The sequence below is a fragment of the Phyllostomus hastatus genome, unplaced genomic scaffold (genome assembly GCF_019186645.2).
Source record: "Phyllostomus hastatus isolate PE091 unplaced genomic scaffold, TTU_PhHast_1.1 phas_contig_551, whole genome shotgun sequence".
Taxonomy (NCBI): Eukaryota; Metazoa; Chordata; class Mammalia; order Chiroptera; family Phyllostomidae; genus Phyllostomus; species Phyllostomus hastatus.
In genome coordinates this window covers 5,527,538-5,547,040 of record NW_025333909.1, presented here as the reverse complement: position 1 = coordinate 5,547,040, position 19,503 = coordinate 5,527,538, and the positions used below count along the sequence as shown (strand labels likewise).

At 36.7% G+C, this 19,503-nt stretch overlaps 1 protein-coding gene and 1 pseudogene across 6 annotated transcripts in view; one reads left to right on the top strand and one right to left on the bottom strand.

The window, feature by feature from the left end:
- The window catches only part of ATRX (ATRX chromatin remodeler), a 180,794-nt gene that overhangs the window by 102,199 nt on the left and 59,092 nt on the right, over positions 1-19,503 (top strand). For all 6 annotated transcript variants that reach the window (XM_045847497.1, XM_045847496.1, XM_045847494.1 and 3 more), the window contains 11 exons: positions 1,033-1,174; positions 3,503-3,612; positions 4,481-4,627; positions 4,780-4,957; positions 7,241-7,378; positions 8,615-8,790; positions 10,306-10,423; positions 13,485-13,615; positions 14,442-14,530; positions 14,657-14,829; positions 18,385-18,538. In XM_045847497.1, coding sequence (XP_045703453.1) covers positions 1,033-1,174; positions 3,503-3,612; positions 4,481-4,627; positions 4,780-4,957; positions 7,241-7,378; positions 8,615-8,790; positions 10,306-10,423; positions 13,485-13,615; positions 14,442-14,530; positions 14,657-14,829; positions 18,385-18,538 — 1,556 coding nt within the window. The remainder of the gene's footprint in view (positions 1-1,032; positions 1,175-3,502; positions 3,613-4,480; positions 4,628-4,779; positions 4,958-7,240; positions 7,379-8,614; positions 8,791-10,305; positions 10,424-13,484; positions 13,616-14,441; positions 14,531-14,656; positions 14,830-18,384; positions 18,539-19,503) is intronic.
- LOC123824242 lies at positions 1,806-2,909 on the bottom strand (annotated as a pseudogene).

The window sequence follows — 19,503 nt, the reverse complement described above, 5'->3', positions numbered from 1 at the left end:
AGAGAGAGAAACACAGAGAGAGAGAGAGAGAGAGAGAGAAACACAGAGAGAGAGAGACACAGAGAGAGAGAGAGAGAGAGAGAGAGAGAGAGAGAGAGAGAGAGAGAGAAACACAGAGAGAGAGAGAGAGAGAGAAACATCAGTGTGTGGTTGCTGGGGGGCCATGGCCTGCAACCCAGGCATGTGCCCTGACTGGGAATTGAACCTGTGACACTTCGGTTCGCAGCCCACGCTCAATCTACTGAGCTACGCCAGCCAGGGTAGCTTTTTTTTTTTTTTTAATTTGTAAAATGGGAATTTTTGAGTATACTATGTAATGGCTACACATTGGAAGAAGACAGCAAAAAAAATGTATGCACACGTTTGTGTGTATTTATGTTTTCTTTTAAATAGCTTGAGCTTATTGTTACCCATTTGAAATTAGAGGGTATTATAGGTTTTGAGTATATGGCTCTCAAATCAGCGTTTCTATTTATTTTTCATTTCCCAGCATATTTCCATTGAGAGTCTTTTGGCATCTTGGGTAGAACAGTTTTTGTTAGGGACTGCCATTCACACTGCAGAACATTTATATTTACCTTCCCCTCCGCCTGCATTAAATACCAATCCTGACCAGTCATTGTGACAACGAAAGTGTCTTTGTACATTTTCAAATGTCCTTTAGAATAGGATCATTCCTGTTTGGGAGCCACATGCATATTCAAATTCTAATAGTGGCACCATAAGTTAGTTGAGAGCAGTTCTTTTCTCACAGCTCCACCTGTAACATGCATTGAGATACCCCGGTGCCAACTGACGCCCCAAAGTACTGCCATTCCCGCAGCGATTCAAAGTCTTGTGGAGGTTTTTAACATCTTAAAACATGTAAACCAGTGGTCTCTCCTGGTCTTATTGAACCAAAATATTGGATGTGTGGTTTCAAAGTAGGTATGCTGCTAGGAAACATTTAGAAAAATGTCTTTTAGTGAGAGTAATACTCCACCCTTGTTTGCAGGGTATCTGTGAGTTTAACTGTAACTCCCTTTCTTGTAGGTGATAGAAATCGAAGACGCTTCGCCCACCAAGTGTCCAATAACAACCAAGTTGGTTTTAGATGAAGATGAAGAAACCAAAGAACCGTTGGTGCAGGTTCATCGAAATATGGTTATCAAATTGAAACCCCATCAAGTAGATGGTAAGAACCTGCTAGATGATTAAAGCATCTTAAATTCAGTTTTACCAATGTTTGGCATTTTCTGTGTGTCTCACATTCTGCTAAGCACTCGAGGTACATTGGTGAGCAAAACAAACACGATCCACGTCCTTATGGAGCATATAAGCAAAGGAGGAAGGAGAAAACTGAAGGATTGCAATGAGGATGCATATTGGAAAAGGGGAAATAAGTACCACTTATAAATGGGTGTATATGGCTAGTGGATTTCACCCAGTCTGCAGTGGTTGGCTAAGGTCAGCTGCGAGGTAGGGAGAGTTACGGTTAGCTAAAAAGCCTTCTTCAGGCAATCTGATTGCAGTGTTTTGTGGTACATTTCTTAACGATATTCCTATATTAGTATTAGAATACCAAATTATCCCTTTCCTCTGCTTTGTTAGTGTGATTTAACAACTGGCTAGCCCATGATATCTGTGTCTCATTTTAGTGTTATATTCTTTCTCAGTATTTTTAGCAAATTTATGCAGGTTTAATAGTCAAGCTATTACTTGAATGCTATTAAAGAATAATCATATATGTTCACACTAGGTTTCTATCAGTTACCAAGGTGACTGATTCTGACTTGGAGGAAGATTGCTGACCATTTATATGACCATTAAGAACTAATATTTGAGTTGTAAATCTGAGTTTCATCTTTTGCACACCGAGGAAAAAGATTAACAGTTTTACACATGTCAAGATGCTTGTTTTGAAGAATTGATTCCATCTCTTTGAATAGTTCTTTCTCCCATTTCCTTGTGTTGTCCATTGTTTGGGGTTTTTCCTCTGTATTATCTGTTGCTTCTAGACCCTATTGATGCTCTTGGTAGAGTGGGTTTCTTCTGCCAGGCTTAATCTTACAGTGTGGCTCCTTTTTAACTAGATCTTGAAGTTCAAATATTGGTTCATTGGTGTCTCATAGTTGTGAAATATTTGGCACATGTATAAAAGGCTTAAAAACAGATTTCTCAGGATCAGGAGTTCACGTAAAGAAATGACTACGAGGAGGGTTGGCGTCTTGAGGTAAAGTAGACACCATGCCTCCAGTGGTCAGGAATTCTCCCTCCATATGAATGCCTGCCGGTTTATGTCAGAGAATTTCCATCATTGGAAGTTATTTCAGAAGTTATGTTTCCTTTGTGTTTATTCAAATCTTTGTAGCCTTCAGAGTACCCGCCTGGTGAAATCGTCATCTTGGCTGTGTCAGTATAAGAGTATGTTAGTGCAAAATCAGACTCCTTTTTACCATCTCACCAACCTTTCTCCTTAGCATATTTTCTCATGTTTGGGTGTTTCCTATTGATCTTGGTGGTTCAAGAGTGCAGATTAGAAGTACTATGAACTCCCTCTAGGTTGTGGGTTCCGTCCCCCATCAGGGTGTGTACAAGAGACAGCTGATTGATGCCTCTCTTTTTCTCACATACGTCTATCTGTCTGTCTGTCTGTCTCTCTCCCCCCTTCCCCATTCATACTTTTTGTGCTGTCCAGTGCTTTCCTGCAGTCTTCAGACTCAAGATTCATTCCTATCAGCTATCAACAAGCTTCTGCCATAGCTAAATGACATACTGCCCTCTTCATAATTCCCACCCTGGATGTATTTTTCTTTTTCTTTTTTTGATTGTTGACACTATTACAGATGTCCCTCATTCCCACCCTCTCCCCCCTCCCCCCAGCCCCTGCTCCGTCCTTCCCCACGTTGTTGTCTGTGTCCACGGGCCATACATATATGCACATATGTTCTGTAGCTAATCTCTTCCAGTCTCCTTACCCCCTCTACCCTCTGCGATCTATCAGTCTGTTCCATGTGTCCGTGCCTCTGGTTTTATTTTGTTCCTCAGTTTATTGTGTTCATTAGAGTCCACATGTGAGTGAGATCATATGGTATTTCCCTTCCTCTGACTCAGCCCCCTTTCTTGTTCAGTCTGTACTAGTGAATACAGGAAGAAATGATAAATTGTCTCCTGTTTCCTGATCGACTCAATGAAGCTGAAAGTATATTTGATAGAAATCTGTTTCTTCTTTGGATAAAGTTTCTAGCTTAGATTACTCGTGTGTCTCTCTGGGCCGTCGCAGGGAATGGAGAAGGTCTACTGTGCTATCCTAGATCAGGTGAATGAGGGAAAGTCACCTTTTTGTGTGTTTTTTCCACTGGCTTTTTCTAGTTAAGGGGGTTATCCTCACTTACACTGAAGAGATTATTTGTTTTTTAGAGTTCTATTTCTTAGATGTTTTGGTAATGTTTTTGATCTGTTTATAAAGGAAGATTTATAACTTGGGTCTTTACATTGTACTTAACGAAGCTGTTCTTTTTAGGTGTTCAGTTTATGTGGGATTGCTGCTGTGAGTCTGTAAAAAAAACAAAGAAATCTCCAGGCTCAGGATGCATTCTCGCCCACTGCATGGGCCTTGGTAAGACTTTACAGGTAAGAACATGAAGGTATTCTATTCTTGTACATTTATTGATTCAAGAATATGGGATTCTGTTATGTTCCTGCGCAGTTATAGAGGCAGGAGATAAAGCAATGAACAAGAATAATAAGGACTCTCCCCTAAGAAGCTTATGTTCTGGTGGTGGTGAGAGATTTTAATGAAATAAAATAAGAATATGTATTTTCAGATAGTAAATGTTAAGGGAAAAGAGAGGGGGAAAGTGTCTTTTAGGAGGTGATATTTGAGCAGAGATCCTAATGAAGTGAAGGAATGGGTTACAGGCCAGTAAAAACTGCAAAGCTTCTGAGGGAGGAGTGAACTTCCTTTACAAGTTTTTAAGTCTGCCCTCCTGTATTAATGAGAACATAAAATACATTTCACCATTAACATACTACACTTATGAATGACAGAAATTATAGCAGAGATGTAAAATTAGGGAATAAATGTTGTAATTTTAAACCATAAGATAATTATTGTAGATTCAGAACTGTTTAAAATGGAAAAGGTACTCTGTAACCCAATTCTCTCTTAAACGGCAGTGGTATTTTCTGAAAGGTTATAGGAATGTTCTGTGCAGACCAGGAACTTGGTAGCTTTTTTCGTGTCCTTCTTATATTTGTATTATTATTAGTGATCAAAGAATCATGGATTTTAGAGTTGGGTCTTAAACATCATGTAGTCCAACCCCCTATTTTTACATACAATATCTCTTCCCTTGTACTTGGCCTGCTTTGGAAATTGTGAGCATTTATTGCCTAAAGCCAACAAAACCCCGCAACTATTAAATTGTAAGATCGCTTGCTTTATGAACTTTTGGTGGATATTGAAATGAAGGTGGCATCTTAATTTGCTTTCTTGTAGGTGGTGAGTTTTCTTCATACAGTTCTTTTGTGTGAGAAGTTGGATTTCAGTACAGCTTTAGTGGTTTGTCCTCTTAACACTGCTTTGAATTGGATGAATGAATTTGAGAAGTGGCAAGAAGGATTAAAGGATGATGAGAAGCTTGAGGTATTATATTTTAATGTTTTATTACTAAAATAACTGCATGAAATTAGTATGGTAAAAAGATTTTTCAGTATTAGCGATGCATGTTTCAGTGGGGGATTTAGTATTTGTACATTACTGATATCCACCTTTAAAACTCTATTTCCCCACAAAAGGTCTCTGAATTGGCAACTGTGAAACGTCCTCAGGAGAGAAGCTACATGCTTCAGAGGTGGCAGGAAGATGGTGGTGTTATGATCATAGGCTATGAGATGTACAGAAATCTTGCTCAAGGAAGGAATGTCAAGAGTAGGAAACTTAAAGAAATATTCAACAAAGCTTTGGTTGATCCAGGTAAGGTAATAACAGGCACCGAGAGGTCTCTGGCCCCTCCAGAGGTCGAGAAGATGTCACATTGCCTGAAGGTGCTGTCTTTGCCACCTGTCCCACAATCATATTGTTAGTGTAGACTGTCTGCCATGTTCCAAGCCACAGGTTCCCCCACCTCCCACAAGCAAAGCTCGCCTGAGCTGCATCTTCTGTCACTGTACCCCAACCCGTTCTTCCAAATCGGTCTGTGGTGCCAAAAGGGTTGGTGACCGCTGTCCCAAGCCATTCACATACTTTCAGGGTTAGTACATAGACATCTGCATCGTTAATTTTAGTTCTGCATCATTCGTTATACCAAAGGTTTATTAACCCCCCCTTCCACAAGCTTTTAGCTTGTTTTCAGTTTGCTACCTTAACAAACAGTGCTTCAGAGAATATATGTCTTTGAAATATGTACTTGTGAAAGTATATCTTTAGGGTAAATTCCTAGACATTGAAATACGGATTAAAGGGTGTAAACATTTCACATTTTAACAGATTTAGGTCAATTTAAGACTTCCCACAAAGAGTGTGTGGGAAGACCTGTTTCACTACACCCTGGTGAACACTGGAACGTTATTAGGTGGGGGAAATCATTTAAATTAGGACTCCTCAACGCCAGGCCACAGACCAGTACCGGTTCATGGCCTGTTGGGAGCTGGGCCACACAGCAAGAGGTGAACAGCAGTTGAGCGAAGCTTCCCCGGTGTGCCACCTGAGCTCCTTGCCTCCCTGTGTGCACTCCGACCCCCAGCTGTGGAAAAATTAACTTACATGCAACCAGCCTCTAGTGCCAAAAAGTTTCTGGACTGCTGATTTAAATCACTTGTATAAAACTATTTTTTGGAGGGAGGGGGTTTGGATTCAAAATACACGTATAGTCCTTTAATACAAAGCTAGCTACAGATTTTAGCTGCTGAAACTATATTGATGAAAAATACATTTTTACTATTTATGTAGCTGTATCTGAACACTAAATAATTATTAATCAATCATACTGAAGCAGTTACTTTTCAAATCATGTGGAAGATGAATTTTCTCTAATGCCTAATAGATGGAAACTGCTATAATTTCACCTCAGTCTTTAAGTGATATTAGTGTATGTTAACCAACAAGGGAATTTTGTATGTGGAATACTTTATCAAACAATACGTGTGTTATTTTATTTCTTTTTAAAAATATTTTATTTATTTTTAGAGAGCAGGGAAGGGAGGGAGAGAGGGAAAGAAACATCAATGTGTGGTTGCCTCTCGAGCCTGGCCCGGAACTCAGGCCTGTGCCCTGACTGGGAATCAGACTGGCAACCCTTCGGTTTGTAGGCCGGCACTCAGTCCACTGAGCCACACCAGCCAGGACACATGTGTTATTTTAATAAAATAAAATTACACATTTTTTCGAAAGAGTCACTCAGCTGAGATCTCTTATAACTTAGAAAGAAAGTCTTCTCCCCACCCCTCATACCAACATAACAATCAGTTTAGCTGTCTTTATCAGTTAAATTTCCCCCCAGCAGTGAGTGTTATTTGGCGTAAGTTAAATGGGAAATACTGCGTGACCTATAATGATTTATATATTATTTCTTAAAATGTAACTTGAAATTTGTCTTTATGCATATATATGCATTTCTCTTATCCTTAGGTGATAGTTTGTACTTGATATACTAGTGCTAAAGTGCTAGTACATCTATAGATACTGTTTTTTATTTATACAAGATATTTGTTTTTTCAAATACTTCAAATCTGTTGGTAGGCTCTTTTCACCCTTGTGATTATTCTTGTCTATTTTTGAGTAACATCTGTAGTAGTACTTTAATACTATACTACTGGGATATATTTAACACTAGTTTCTGCCTCATGAAGCTAATATAGCAGCAGGTAAAATATGACTATTTTCATTTAAATTTTTTAAAAAATTATTTATTTACTTATCTTTTAGAGAGCAGGGAGGGGACAGAGAAGGAGATAAATATCAATGCGAGAGAAAAACATTGATCTTTTGCCTCTTGTTTACTCCCTACCAGGGACTGAACTCAATCCAGGCATGTGCCGTGACAGGGAATTGAACCAGAGACCTTTAGCTTTGCGGGATGATGCCCAACTAACTGAGACACTCTGACCAGGGCTAAAATATGGCTGTTCTTACAAGAATGTTGTTTATCTTCCCATACAAGCAGCACTGTGAAAGGATTAACTTTATTTACTTAAATTGGTTACATTTTCACATTTGCTATATATTAATTAAATGTTGTTTTTCTCTACATTTTTATAGGCCCTGACTTTGTTGTTTGTGATGAAGGCCATATTCTAAAAAATGAAGCATCTGCTGTTTCAAAAGCTATGAATTCTATACGCTCAAGGAGGAGGATTATTTTAACAGGAACACCACTTCAAAATAATCTCATTGAGTGTGAGTTAATACATGCTCTTGTGCGTAGACTACCATGTTAGCTTTGCCGCATTGTCACGCGCCTTTCTTCTATTTAGTATAGTCTCTGACTGTGGTCTGTACAAACCCATCTCACCCTGCTGTGAAAGAATACCTTACATTTCGAGTGGGATTCTTTATAAATAAGAATGATAAACTATAGTTAAGAGGTGTGTCATTGTGTTCAAATGGATAGAATTTGAAGTATATAATAAAGCATCGGAAGTCTTCCTGATTGCTTTAAAGCAGAGATGCATTTATGAGTATTAAGGAGATTTTGTAACAGAATATATCTAATTTGGGGGCAGATACTGGTGGGAGATTGAAAAGAAATGCCAGTTGTGAATATTTCTGGAAGGTGGACGTGGGCAGGGAGAGCCGTGTAGAATCCATGTCAGGATAGAGTTTGTGGAGGCGGAGGACAGCTGACGGGAACCCAGGGAAACTGAGTTGTGAATGTTCCTCATTTGCATTTGTATGTAGTGCCACTGAACAGGGGACATGAGTTATTCAGCAATTAACAAATCAAAATTTCCTATTATAATCTGTCATAGTAGCTTTTTGTTATTTTTATGTTTCCATTCATTTAGTGTATTTATAGTAATTTAACTGTTTTTTATTATGTGTAATACGGCTTATTATTTCACTTTAGCCTATACTTTTATCTGTTCTGGTTTCCCTCTTTTCTGTTACCCCACTTATAGAAATGCTGTTTCTCATTGTGGTCCTGTTTGTATAGGGTAACTGATAATTCTGTTAAGGACTTCTGGAACCAAATCAGTAATGTGTAATTTGATATAGTAGATTATTCCATGATTTTATTGTTTTAATTCAGTATCTGTTTTTTTTTTCACAGAATACTTTTCCTGACCATAAAAATCATGGTTAGAATTATAAAATACTTGTTTTATACTTCATATCTATTATAAAGAATACTGAGTTAGAATAAAATGTTCTTAGGTATTTTTTGAAACATTTATCTCTACAATTTATTGGTTTTAATGTGAATTTCTCATCCTGTTTATGTAATCCAGTTCTAGATCAGACTTGTAACCAAGTTTAATCTACAGTTGTTTTGGTGTTCTTTTTTGTAGATTAATTCTAATGCTTTTCCATGGCATGCATTTCATTTTTTTTGACATTAGCATCTTATCAGAGATTTTTTATGAGTCCTTTTTGCTATTTTTGTTTTTAATGAACTAATATCTTCTCTCTTAGATCATTGCATGGTTAACTTTATCAAGGAAAATTTGCTTGGATCCATTAAGGAGTTCAGGAATCGATTTATAAATCCAATCCAAAATGGCCAGTGCGCAGATTCTACCATGGTAGATGTCAGAGTAATGAAAAAACGTGCTCACATTCTCTATGAGATGTTGGCTGGATGTGTTCAGGTACAAACACATTTCATAGTAATAAAATATTGTTACTTCATTATATTGCAATCCCAAAGTGTTTTCTGAATTTATACTTTGTGTTTTCTTCCCTCTTTTTCAGTATGTAGTTTCACAGTTGAATGTCTTTTCATTGTCTTAAAAACTTTAGAAAACATTGATATTTAAAAAAAAATTCCATTGAGAAGTTTAGAACATTCATTTGCCAAGTGTGTGGCTTGATATTTTAATATGTAAGTGTCTAGATTACTCAGCCTTAAGATAGGGAGTGTGTAAAAGGAACACAACTATTATGATTAAGAAATTCCTGTGCTCAAAATGGTTGTAGCAAAGGCAGTTATGACCTGTAACAGGTGGCATTGTTAATGGTAATCCTGTAGAAACAATCTTATTATTGTCAAGTACAAACAAAACCCTGACTGGTCTAGTAGTGTTATTTATATACCCATTTTAGGTGAACCTTTATTAATGAGTAGATAAGTATTTTGAGACTGAGCCAGTAATTAATGGGTCTTAAGATCTGCACTTTTACTTCCAACACTAAATACTAATAGTAGCCAAAAGCATAGAGCAAATGAGGCAGGCTGTCCTTCTCCCTGAATATACTGCCATCATATAAGGCATAGTCATCCTGTTTGTTCAGGTTGGCCACAGGTACTAGCAAGTACTTGGTTTCTGTTTTGCTGCTACTACCTAGGCAGTGATTTTTCGGTTTTAGGTAGTCATTTGTGTCTTGCACATTAGTGTTCTTTCCTATTCCTATAATTATGGTTTCGAGAGTGCTTATATATGGCTTGGTTTCTCAGTTGGGCAAAGATTCCCCCTGGAGTTCTGTGTTATCCTCTGGCACATTGGTGCATGTTACACATAGGGCAACTCAGTGCATCCGACCTCAGTTCATCAGTTTCACTGTATGATTAAAGCAAGTCTTTTTGCCAGCAGTACCTAGTACATCCACTACCCACCTTTTCTCTTTTCCTTTTAATTATTTATAGAGGAGACCATTGGAAAACCTGAATTAGTCACTTAGTAATTATGACCACTTCCATTTAAAACCTATGTTGCAGTATCTTTTTACTAGTACATCATATTGTATAGTCATGAAATACATTAACTGCAGTCACATGGGGATCATTGTGTGATTCAAGAGGGTAAATATGTTTAAGATGTTTTCTTGTATGTTTGGTAGCTTGTTTATGTCTATCTTTTAGTGGCAGGCAATGATAATTCTTTTTTTTTTTTTAAAGATTTTATTTATTTATTTTTAGAGAGGGAAGGGAGGGAGAGAGAGAGAGAGAGAGAGAGAAACATCAATGTGCGGTTGCTGGGGGTCATGGCCTGCAACCCAGACATGTGCCCTGGCTGGGAATCGAACCTGCGACACTTTGGTTCACAGCCCGTGCTCAATCCACTGATCTACACCAGCCAGGGCTTAGGCAATGATAATTCTTAGAGCAGTTGATTCCTGTCATGTTTAGGTGAACTAACTTGCCTTCTCTTTCTTGTTAATTACAGAGGAAAGATTATACAGCATTAACAAAGTTCTTGCCTCCAAAACATGAATACGTGTTAGCTGTGAGAATGACTCCTATTCAGTGCAAGCTCTATCAGTACTACCTAGATCACTTAACAGGTAACAGATACACTTAGTTTATTGTTTTTATCTTCTCTAAAAATACATTCTTTTTCTGTGGAATGCTACCTTCATAATTTTACCATGTCAGTTCTTTATCAGTTTTGCATTTGAATAAAATGGGTGTGCTTTGTAAAAGCACACAATATTTCTAATTAAGAAACACTAATATTGTCAAAATAAAATTAAGGAATAAACTGGTAAAAAACCATATATATGAATAAAACTTCATTTCCATCCTTTTATTTCAGGAAAATTATAAATATAAATATATTCATAAAAGATACATAGTTTCAGTGTATTAAAAACACCAACCACATTAATAATGAAAGGCATAGAAATCAAATCCATGAAATCATATCTTAGTTATCAAATTGAGGAACGTTAAAACGGGAAAAGCAAAATATAAGACAGGTTGTATATGATGCTCCCGATGTTATAATAAAAATATATATAAATGCCTAAAATATACCCAAATGTTAACAGAGACTGTTTTTTGAGAGTAGTTTCATTATGATGAACTTTCAGTGTATTCATTATTATTTTCTATGGGCCTCTGAAAATACAATGAATAGGTATTGTTTTATCAGACACACACACAAACGTGTGTGTGTCTGTGTCTGTGTCTGTGTGTGTCTTTGTCAGTGTTCACAGAACAAAACTTCGTCTCTGTTTTGGAGTGGGATTTCCTGTTGGTCACTTAATTCTGGTACATTTCCCCAAGTGATATGTCAGGTTAGAGGAGAAAGTCTAGAAGGTTCCCTTTAGCCATTGTGAATACAATAATTGATCAAAAAATAATGGACGGTACAAGTGTACACACATGTTAAAATGGTACTTTATATTGTAACAGTAGTTAAAGTGATGCTGTTTGTAACAGTAGTACATTTTATAGAGGACAATTGTTTTGCTTTGGGGAAAAACAGGATTTTAATATTAGTATTTTGTATAACTGCTTTTTTGCTGTATTACAAAAATAGAATTTTCTTGTTGACTTTTAGAAGAAAATAATGTCTAGTAAAGAATGTGTTTTCATTTGTATGTCAGTTAGAAACTAAGATTTATTATACCATCCTGTTTTGAATGACAATAATTATAGACATAATTAAGTAACCAATTACAGACATCCTAATGAGACAGTTACTTTGTAGTTTAAGAAAGAGGGATGTTCAGACCTCCCTTTCCTTAATCTCTGAATAATAAAGGGTGCTAAACTTGATCATTTAATTTTATATATTTTCCATTAAATTTTTTTTTTAGGAAAAGTGCTAGGTACTTTGTTTTCAAATATTAGAGAATCAGTGTTCTTTAATAACCAGTAGCAAACTGTTAATAGTTCTTACATAGATGTTAAAATGTACTCTTTTGAAAGCAATGCAATATTTAAGAATTAAGGTGTCCCGGTTCTTTGTGACTTTAATTGATGGAAATAAATATTTAAAGCACTAATTGCCAAAGCTTTAATCTCTAAAAGATATGATTGTTAAGTTGCGATATGGTGCCATAAATCTTTCAGTTATGAAAAGGTCTGGGGCTTCCCCCAGACTAAATGTGACATTTTATTTCCTTCAAGTATAATAACCTGAGTTAATAGCCCCTTTGGGAAAACTTCCATGAAGGGCCAAATAAGTTATATTCTCACTACAAACCATGACAGTATTTCTCCCAAAATGGCCCCCACCTGTCTCACTTGCATTTAAAATGTTTGGTGTTTTATCTGTTATATATTCTAAAAATTCTTTTGTTTCTATAGTTAACTCTTTTTGGACTTTACTTAGTTTTAAGAAGTTCACTTAAATTTTGCTTTTTAATACTGGCAAAAGTTTGATGTTAATTTTGGTAGTGATAATTTGTAATATTTGCAGAATTAATATCATAAGGGACTGACTTTTAATGAATTTCAAGGAAATGAAAATCTGTGCACTATTTTAAGGCATGCGAAAATGGAGCACATGAAATCACAATTCACAGAATGGGAGAAAATATTTGCAAATCATGTATCTGATAAGGGATTAATATCCAGGATATATAAATAATTCCTACAGCTCAACAACAAAAATCCCAAACAATCCAATTAAAAAATAGGCAAAGGACTTCAACACATATTTTTCTAAAGAAGATACATGAATGGCCAGTAAGCACATGTAAAGCTGCTCTACATCCTCACTAGTTATTAGGGAAACACAATTCAAGACCATGAGATAGAAACCACACCTGATAGGATAACTATAAGAGAATGAGAAAAAGAAAAAGAAGGAACATGTATAAAGGACCCATAGACAAGGACAGTTCTGGGGAGGGTTGAATGTGGGAAGGTAGGGTAAGAAGGGCAGGGGAGAGCAATGGGGGAAAAATAGGGACAACTGTAATTGAACAACAGTATAAATTTTTTTTAAGACCAGGAAAAAGAACAAGTATTGGCATGGCTGTGGAAAAATTAGAACCCTGGTGCATTGCTCGGTGGGAATGTAAAATGGTGAAGCTGCTGTGGATGAAGCAGTGTGGCAGTTCCTCTGAGTTGAGCATAAATTCAACATATAGGATTCAGCAAATTCCACGTCTGGGTATATACCCAAAATAATTGAAAGCAGAAATTCAAACAGATACCTGCACACTCATGTTTACATAGCAGCATTATTCATGATAGCCAAAAAGATCAAAGCAACCCAGCTGTCCATCAGTGGTTGAATAGATGAACAAAATGTGATGTGTGTGTATGTGTGTACGTGTGTACACAGAAACATATACACAGTGGCATATTGAGTATGATATTACCTGAGGAATTGTCATATATGTCCTTTACTATGTTGAGGTACTTTCCTTTTATATGCATTTTATTGAGTGTTTTAATCACAAATGGATGTTGTGTCATATCAAATGCTTTTTTTTGCATCTACTGAGTTAATCATGTGATATTTGTCCTTTATTTTGTGTACGTGATGTATCACTGCCAAAGGAGTTCATGGCACAGATCAAGTTAAAACCCCTAATTTTAGAAACACCTTGGCTGAAATAGAGAATTCTGATGTCTAAACCTGTTAACTGTTTTTTGTTTCATCAGGTGTAGGTAATAGCAACGAAGGTGGAAGAGGAAAGGCAGGTGCAAAACTTTTCCAAGACTTTCAGATGTTAAGTAGGATCTGGACTCATCCCTGGTGTTTGCAGTTGGACTACATTAGCAAAGAAAATAAGGTAAATCAAGTAAAACGTCTCTGTTGGGAGCAGAATAATTTTAGGAAAAAAGTTGATCTATGTAGACTTAATGTATATTTGAGTTTTCTTTTGCTTTGTGGTATAGTAATTCAGCCTGTTTTATTTCCAGTTAATTTCTATATGTTTGAATGTATTATGATTATAAAGTGAGTGCTAAATGTTAATCTTAACATTTTTCATAGCCATAGTAAAATGATGAAAACTAAGAAATGAACATTGTGTGAGTACTGGTAACTAAACAACAGACTTTAACTGGATTTCCTTAAGCTGTGTACTTTCTCTTTTTTATGATCACTCTAAGACCTCATATTACATTTACCATATTTTGCCATGTATAATGCACAGTTTTTTTGCCCAAATTTTTGAGGGCAAAACAAGGATGTGCATTATACATGGGTAGTACTAATTCAGTATCGATGTAAATGTTTTTAATTTTTTAATTTATGCTTATATGTTAAAAGTGTAACTCTAGAAAACAATAATGATATCTGTAGGCAAAATAATGCATTTTACAGTACAAAAGCCAAGTATCTAAATATAAGTAAATAAATAAATGAATTAAAAATTAAAACAGAAGATTTTTTCCCTTGAAAATTCGGGCCAAAAATGTGGTTTCTCGTTATACATGGCAGAATACAGTAGTAGTCATGTCTGTCATGTTGCATTTATTTTTTCTAATGAGAGTTCCTCACTTCTACTCTGTTTCATGGCAATGAACCTACTTTTAAGAAGCAAACAGGTATCATTATAATTTCCAATGTAACTTGACATAAACTGTTAAGACACTCATCATTTTTTTCTCTAGGGATATTTTGATGAAGACAGTATGGATGAATTTATAGCTTCAGATTCCGATGAAACATCCATGACTTTGAGCTCTGATGATTACACAAAGTAAGTTGAATGATTTTGTGCCCTGTGTTGACACATTAAAACTCCCTACTTGCCGATGGTCCTGAAGATTGGCACGTGTATCTTTACAAGACTTTTCTAATACTTTGAATTTGTTCTTTATTGCAGAAAGAAGAAAACAAAGGGGAAAAAAGGAAAAAAAGATAGTAGCTCAAGTGGAAGTGGTAGTGACAATGATGTTGAAGTTATTAAAGTCTGGAATTCAAGATCTCGAGGAGGCGGTGAAGGAAATGTGGATGAAACGGGAAACAATCCCTCAGTTTCTTTAAAGACGGAAGAAAGTAAGTCTAATGAATGTTGCCTTTCTAGTGGAACATTGTTTAGGAATATAATTATCATGTCACTACGTTTTCAATTATTAATTATTCTCTCTCGCTCTGGCTGGTGTGGCTAAGTGAGTTGAGTGCCGGCCTGTGAGGTCAGCCTGTGAACTGAAAGGTCGGTCGCTGGCTCGATTCCCAGTCAGGGCACATGCCTGGGTTGCAGGCCACGTCCCCAGGTGGAGGTGCGTGAGAGGCAACCACACATTGGTGTTTCTCCTGACATCATGTTTCTTTTTCCCCTCTTTCTCTGTCCCTTCCCCTCTTTCTAAAAATAAATAAAATCTTTAAAAAAGTTATTCTCTCTACTTGGCTCAAAGGAATATCTTTCCTAAATTGGAAAGCATGTGGGATGATCAGGTACACATGATAATAGTAAATACCTGATGGCTGTTTAATTTTAAGCAACCATTTGTGCTCTCTGGTGTTTTCAGAGGAAAGGAAAAAAAGGAAAAAGTAATGTTTATTTACATGTAAACTCTGTATTTTATTTCATGTGTTAGCTAACTTAATTCTTGACCAGCCTTGGTGGAATTCAGACCAACATACATTCAGTCTCAAAGCCACAGTGGTCATTTCTCTTAATAATACATGAATAACTGGAAGAATTTCAGGGAATCAAGTATCAGTGTAATTAATTTCATATAGTGGAACTATTTTTAATGGTTTAGTCTTTTTCCTTTGTAATTCTCATCTACTTTAGGTTTCCTCTGTATCATGAGTGAAGGAAAACGTGTTCAGAATAAAGTATATTGTTTGTACAAACAATCTAGGTACAGTGAGCCCCTCTTATCATGGAACACTTTATATCAGTACAGGGAACTGTTTACCATTCAGGTTCCCAGACAACAGCCAAGGGCCAATCTTAAAAGGAGGCTTTTCTAAGATGAAATTTTAGTTTACTATCTTGAAGGATAGTAAAGCATAAACAGAACTTCACTGGGCAGAGAGGAGAAGAAAATAAAATACATAAAAGGATAGGTATGGAATCTTGCAAACGTTCAATGGTTAGGCAGTTGTTCATTGTGGCTTCAGTATAAATGTTTAATCAGCTTTCTAAATGTGATGAAAATCACTAGGACCCAGATACAAAGGGGAGCTGATAAATAGTAAGCTCAAGAAGGTGTACAATAGGGATATGGTAGTCTTAAGACTAGCAGTTTTCACTGTCACCTACCAGGGATAGAATACTAGACCTTGAACCACTTAAAAGGTGGAGAGTTCTTAGAACCCAGATTAAAGCTGAATCTCTTGGAAGGGTAGTATTTCATGGAAGAAGAGGATAGAAAAAATCGCCCTTCAATTCAGGGGAAAGACAAGACAGCTTGTTTTTTAGCCCTGGGCTCTGGCTTGGGAAAAATAGTTTCCTTGGACTCATCATCATGGGCTGGCCCTCACATAGTTTATGGTTTGAAGTTGCATTGCTCACGTAGTCTGCAAATCTCAGGCTAAAGTACTGACCTCAAAAGTAATTCTGGATTGGCAATCCCCTGGCGTGCCTGGCAGAAACAGATGCAGAATCACTATGGAGATCAGTGACCTCAACCTGAGCTACACAGGATTCCCCAGTATTACAACTACACTGAAAGTAAAATAACAATAAAAAAATACAGTACAGGGTCTGGCAGAAGTAAGGCCTGCCTGAGTGTGGTTGGTAGGGTCATAATATGGGTGTCATAATTTATAGTTTAATTTGACCATTTCACCTAAAATGTCATATGGTGTGCTTGAGTGTGATATTGGTGTGTCACAGAATTACGTGCTTATGATTTTGTGATTAAAAAGGAGCGTTATTTGTGTCAGACCTTGTATTTTTGAGGAAACAATTAACCTCAGGCAAACATAGCAACAAAATAAGTTAGTAGTCAACATGAAGAAAGTTAACATGTAAAAGAAACGCAGGATTCAATTTTCAAGAACCATAGATAATAGTTATTTTATAAAGACTATGAAATAAGTATTTTTAAAGTGAAACTTTTAAAATTATAAAAATAACTTTATGCTGGGCAATTTAAAACTCAGGTGAAGCAGAGAACATTCTGGAAAAATGTAACAGCATTGAATGTTCATTGCAGTTATTTCCAGTAGCCAAAACTTAGAAATAACCTAAATGTCTAGGAACAAGAGAACTAACAAATGATGGTATGTTTATGTAGTAGAGTCCTGCATGGTAGAATGAATGAATAAGTCTTCCTTTGAAAAATGAAAAGCTACATTGAGTTAATAATTTGCAAAATGGTAAAATTGTATGATATAATATAGTAAGTCCTCACTTAACGCTGTCAATGGTTTTGCAACTTTAAGCATAACCATGTATAATGAAACCCGTTTTACCGTAGGCTGATTGGTGGAAACAAGCATTAAGTTCCTGTGGTATCTCATTATTGTTACACTAAAACAGCTTTGAACAAAAGAACATTATTTGAGGACCTGCTATAATTTAAAAACATATAATGTACAGCTTAGAGATACACATACAGTGGAAATATAAAAATATACACAGAAATAATAAATACATAATTTAAGATTTTAGTTACCTCTCCAAAAGAACAGAGAGGAAGACAAGTGAGTGGGTGAGGTCACATATTAGGGTTCAAGTGCATCAGAAGCAGATTTAACAAGTCTTCAAATTTGGTAAAAGTGGGATGTGGAAACACGGCTGTTCATTATATTCTGTATACATTTCTGGGTATGTAAAATTTTTTTCATAAAATAAAGTAATTCACATTACAAAGCAACTGAGAGAAGGTACAAAAACAGGCTGAACCTGTACATTCCTCCTTTTGAATGACTTGTTTACGTTTAGATCTATCACATCATTTTGTGTCATTTTCTGCTTACACCTTTTATAGTCAAAGTTTGTGGTAAAAATAATAAAAGCATTTAATATGATATGGTGATTCTGGGATCAGTATTGGTTTCAGTTTTCCAGAGCTCTAGAAGCACATTGCAGTGTTTCCTGCCCATGCCCCTGAGATCTTTTCTCTCTTGATGCCTCCGCCAGCCAGTCTCCCCTCTTTCTTCCTTTCCTTCGTTTTTCTCTGTCTTTCTTTGGCTTTTTTTCTGTCCGAGTACCTGTCTTTTGGGATGTGTTTTGGGGCTCATTATGTCTCAGGTCTGGGGGACTCTGCCTCGCAGAATCTCTGCTTTTGTCAGCCCCTACCTCAAGCCTTTCTTTGACAATATTGAGAGTGCATGCCCCCCCCTCCCCTGCTCCTTTCTGTCTATCCCTCCCTCCCTCCCTCCCCCACCCTCTCTCCCTCCCTCCCTCCCTCCCCCTGCCCTCTCTCCCCCCCCCTCTCCTGTGGGGGCCTTTTTTCTCTGTGGGCAGGAGCGTGCATGTGCGTGCCTGTGATTTGCTCCTGTCTCCCAAACCCCTATCTAGTCTCTTTCTCACTCCCTCCTTAGGTTGGTCTATACCTGTCTCTCTTGTTCTCTTTCTTAGTCCCTCTCTTGGGGTCTTTTCGTTTTCTTCCTTATTTACCTACTTATTTATGTTTCATTTATTTTATTTAGGTAAAGCTACTTCCTCTTCTAATCCAAGCAGCCCAGCTCCAGACTGGTACAAAGATTTTGTTACAGATGCTGATGCTGAGATTTTAGAGCATTCTGGCAAAATGGTACTTCTCTTTGAAATTCTTCGAATGGCAGAGGAAATTGGGGATAAAGTGTAAGTTCTTTCCTATTTTATTATACAAATGAACTTTTTGATAACCCTTCTATTATTTAAACAATTTATTTGAAGAAACATGTTTTCTTTCTTTCTGAAGATGTCATTACTTTGCTTAGCGTAGTGCTAGACAACTATCTTTCTTCTTAGCCACTAGTTCTAAGTGCATATTCTGGTTATTTCTTTAGTGCTGTTTTTTTCCTGCTGGCTATTGCACCCTGAATTTCTTTCCTTGAGTCAAGCCTGTAGCTGATACCTATGTTTTACCATCTTCAAACTCATTTTTCAATCCATGGAGCCCAAGTTTTACTCTTTCACTTTCCTGAGCTTTTTCCCACCTCAGGTCCCTTGTTTACCTTTTAATCTCCAAATCTAGTGGATATCTCTCAGACTTTATTTTATTTCACCTCTCTGGCTATTCTCTTTATCATCTCTCCCTTGTTTCCTGTTCCTGTTCGTTTCACTTACAGCATCTCTGCCCCCATTTTCTTCCCTGCATTCCCCGGCCTCATACTTCAAATTAGTGTTTAACAATATACTTTTCATAATGTTGAACCAAGCTTATTGTTTATGCTGTTATAATGTCCCAACATCTTATCACAAAATATTTTTAAAATATATCTGTATGCTTTTAATAACAGTTTAACATAAGGCTAAAAATCAGTCATCTTTGGCATTAGTCAAAGATGACTCTCAAGCTTCTAGCCTAATTGGCTGGTGGATGACAGTGTCATTTACTTAACATGGACAATATTAGGGAAAAGTTAAGTTCACTAAAGATAGTAAAGCATACTAAGCCTTAACATACTAAGCATACCGGATAGATAGCATATCCAGTCATGCTCTGGGTATGCTGAGTAGCCTGTTGGATACCTGGGAGAGATGTGAAGGAGAAAGTAGATATTTAAGTTCTGAGTTTCTGAAAGGTAAGGAGAGATTATTGCTGTAGACATGCTCATGCTTTT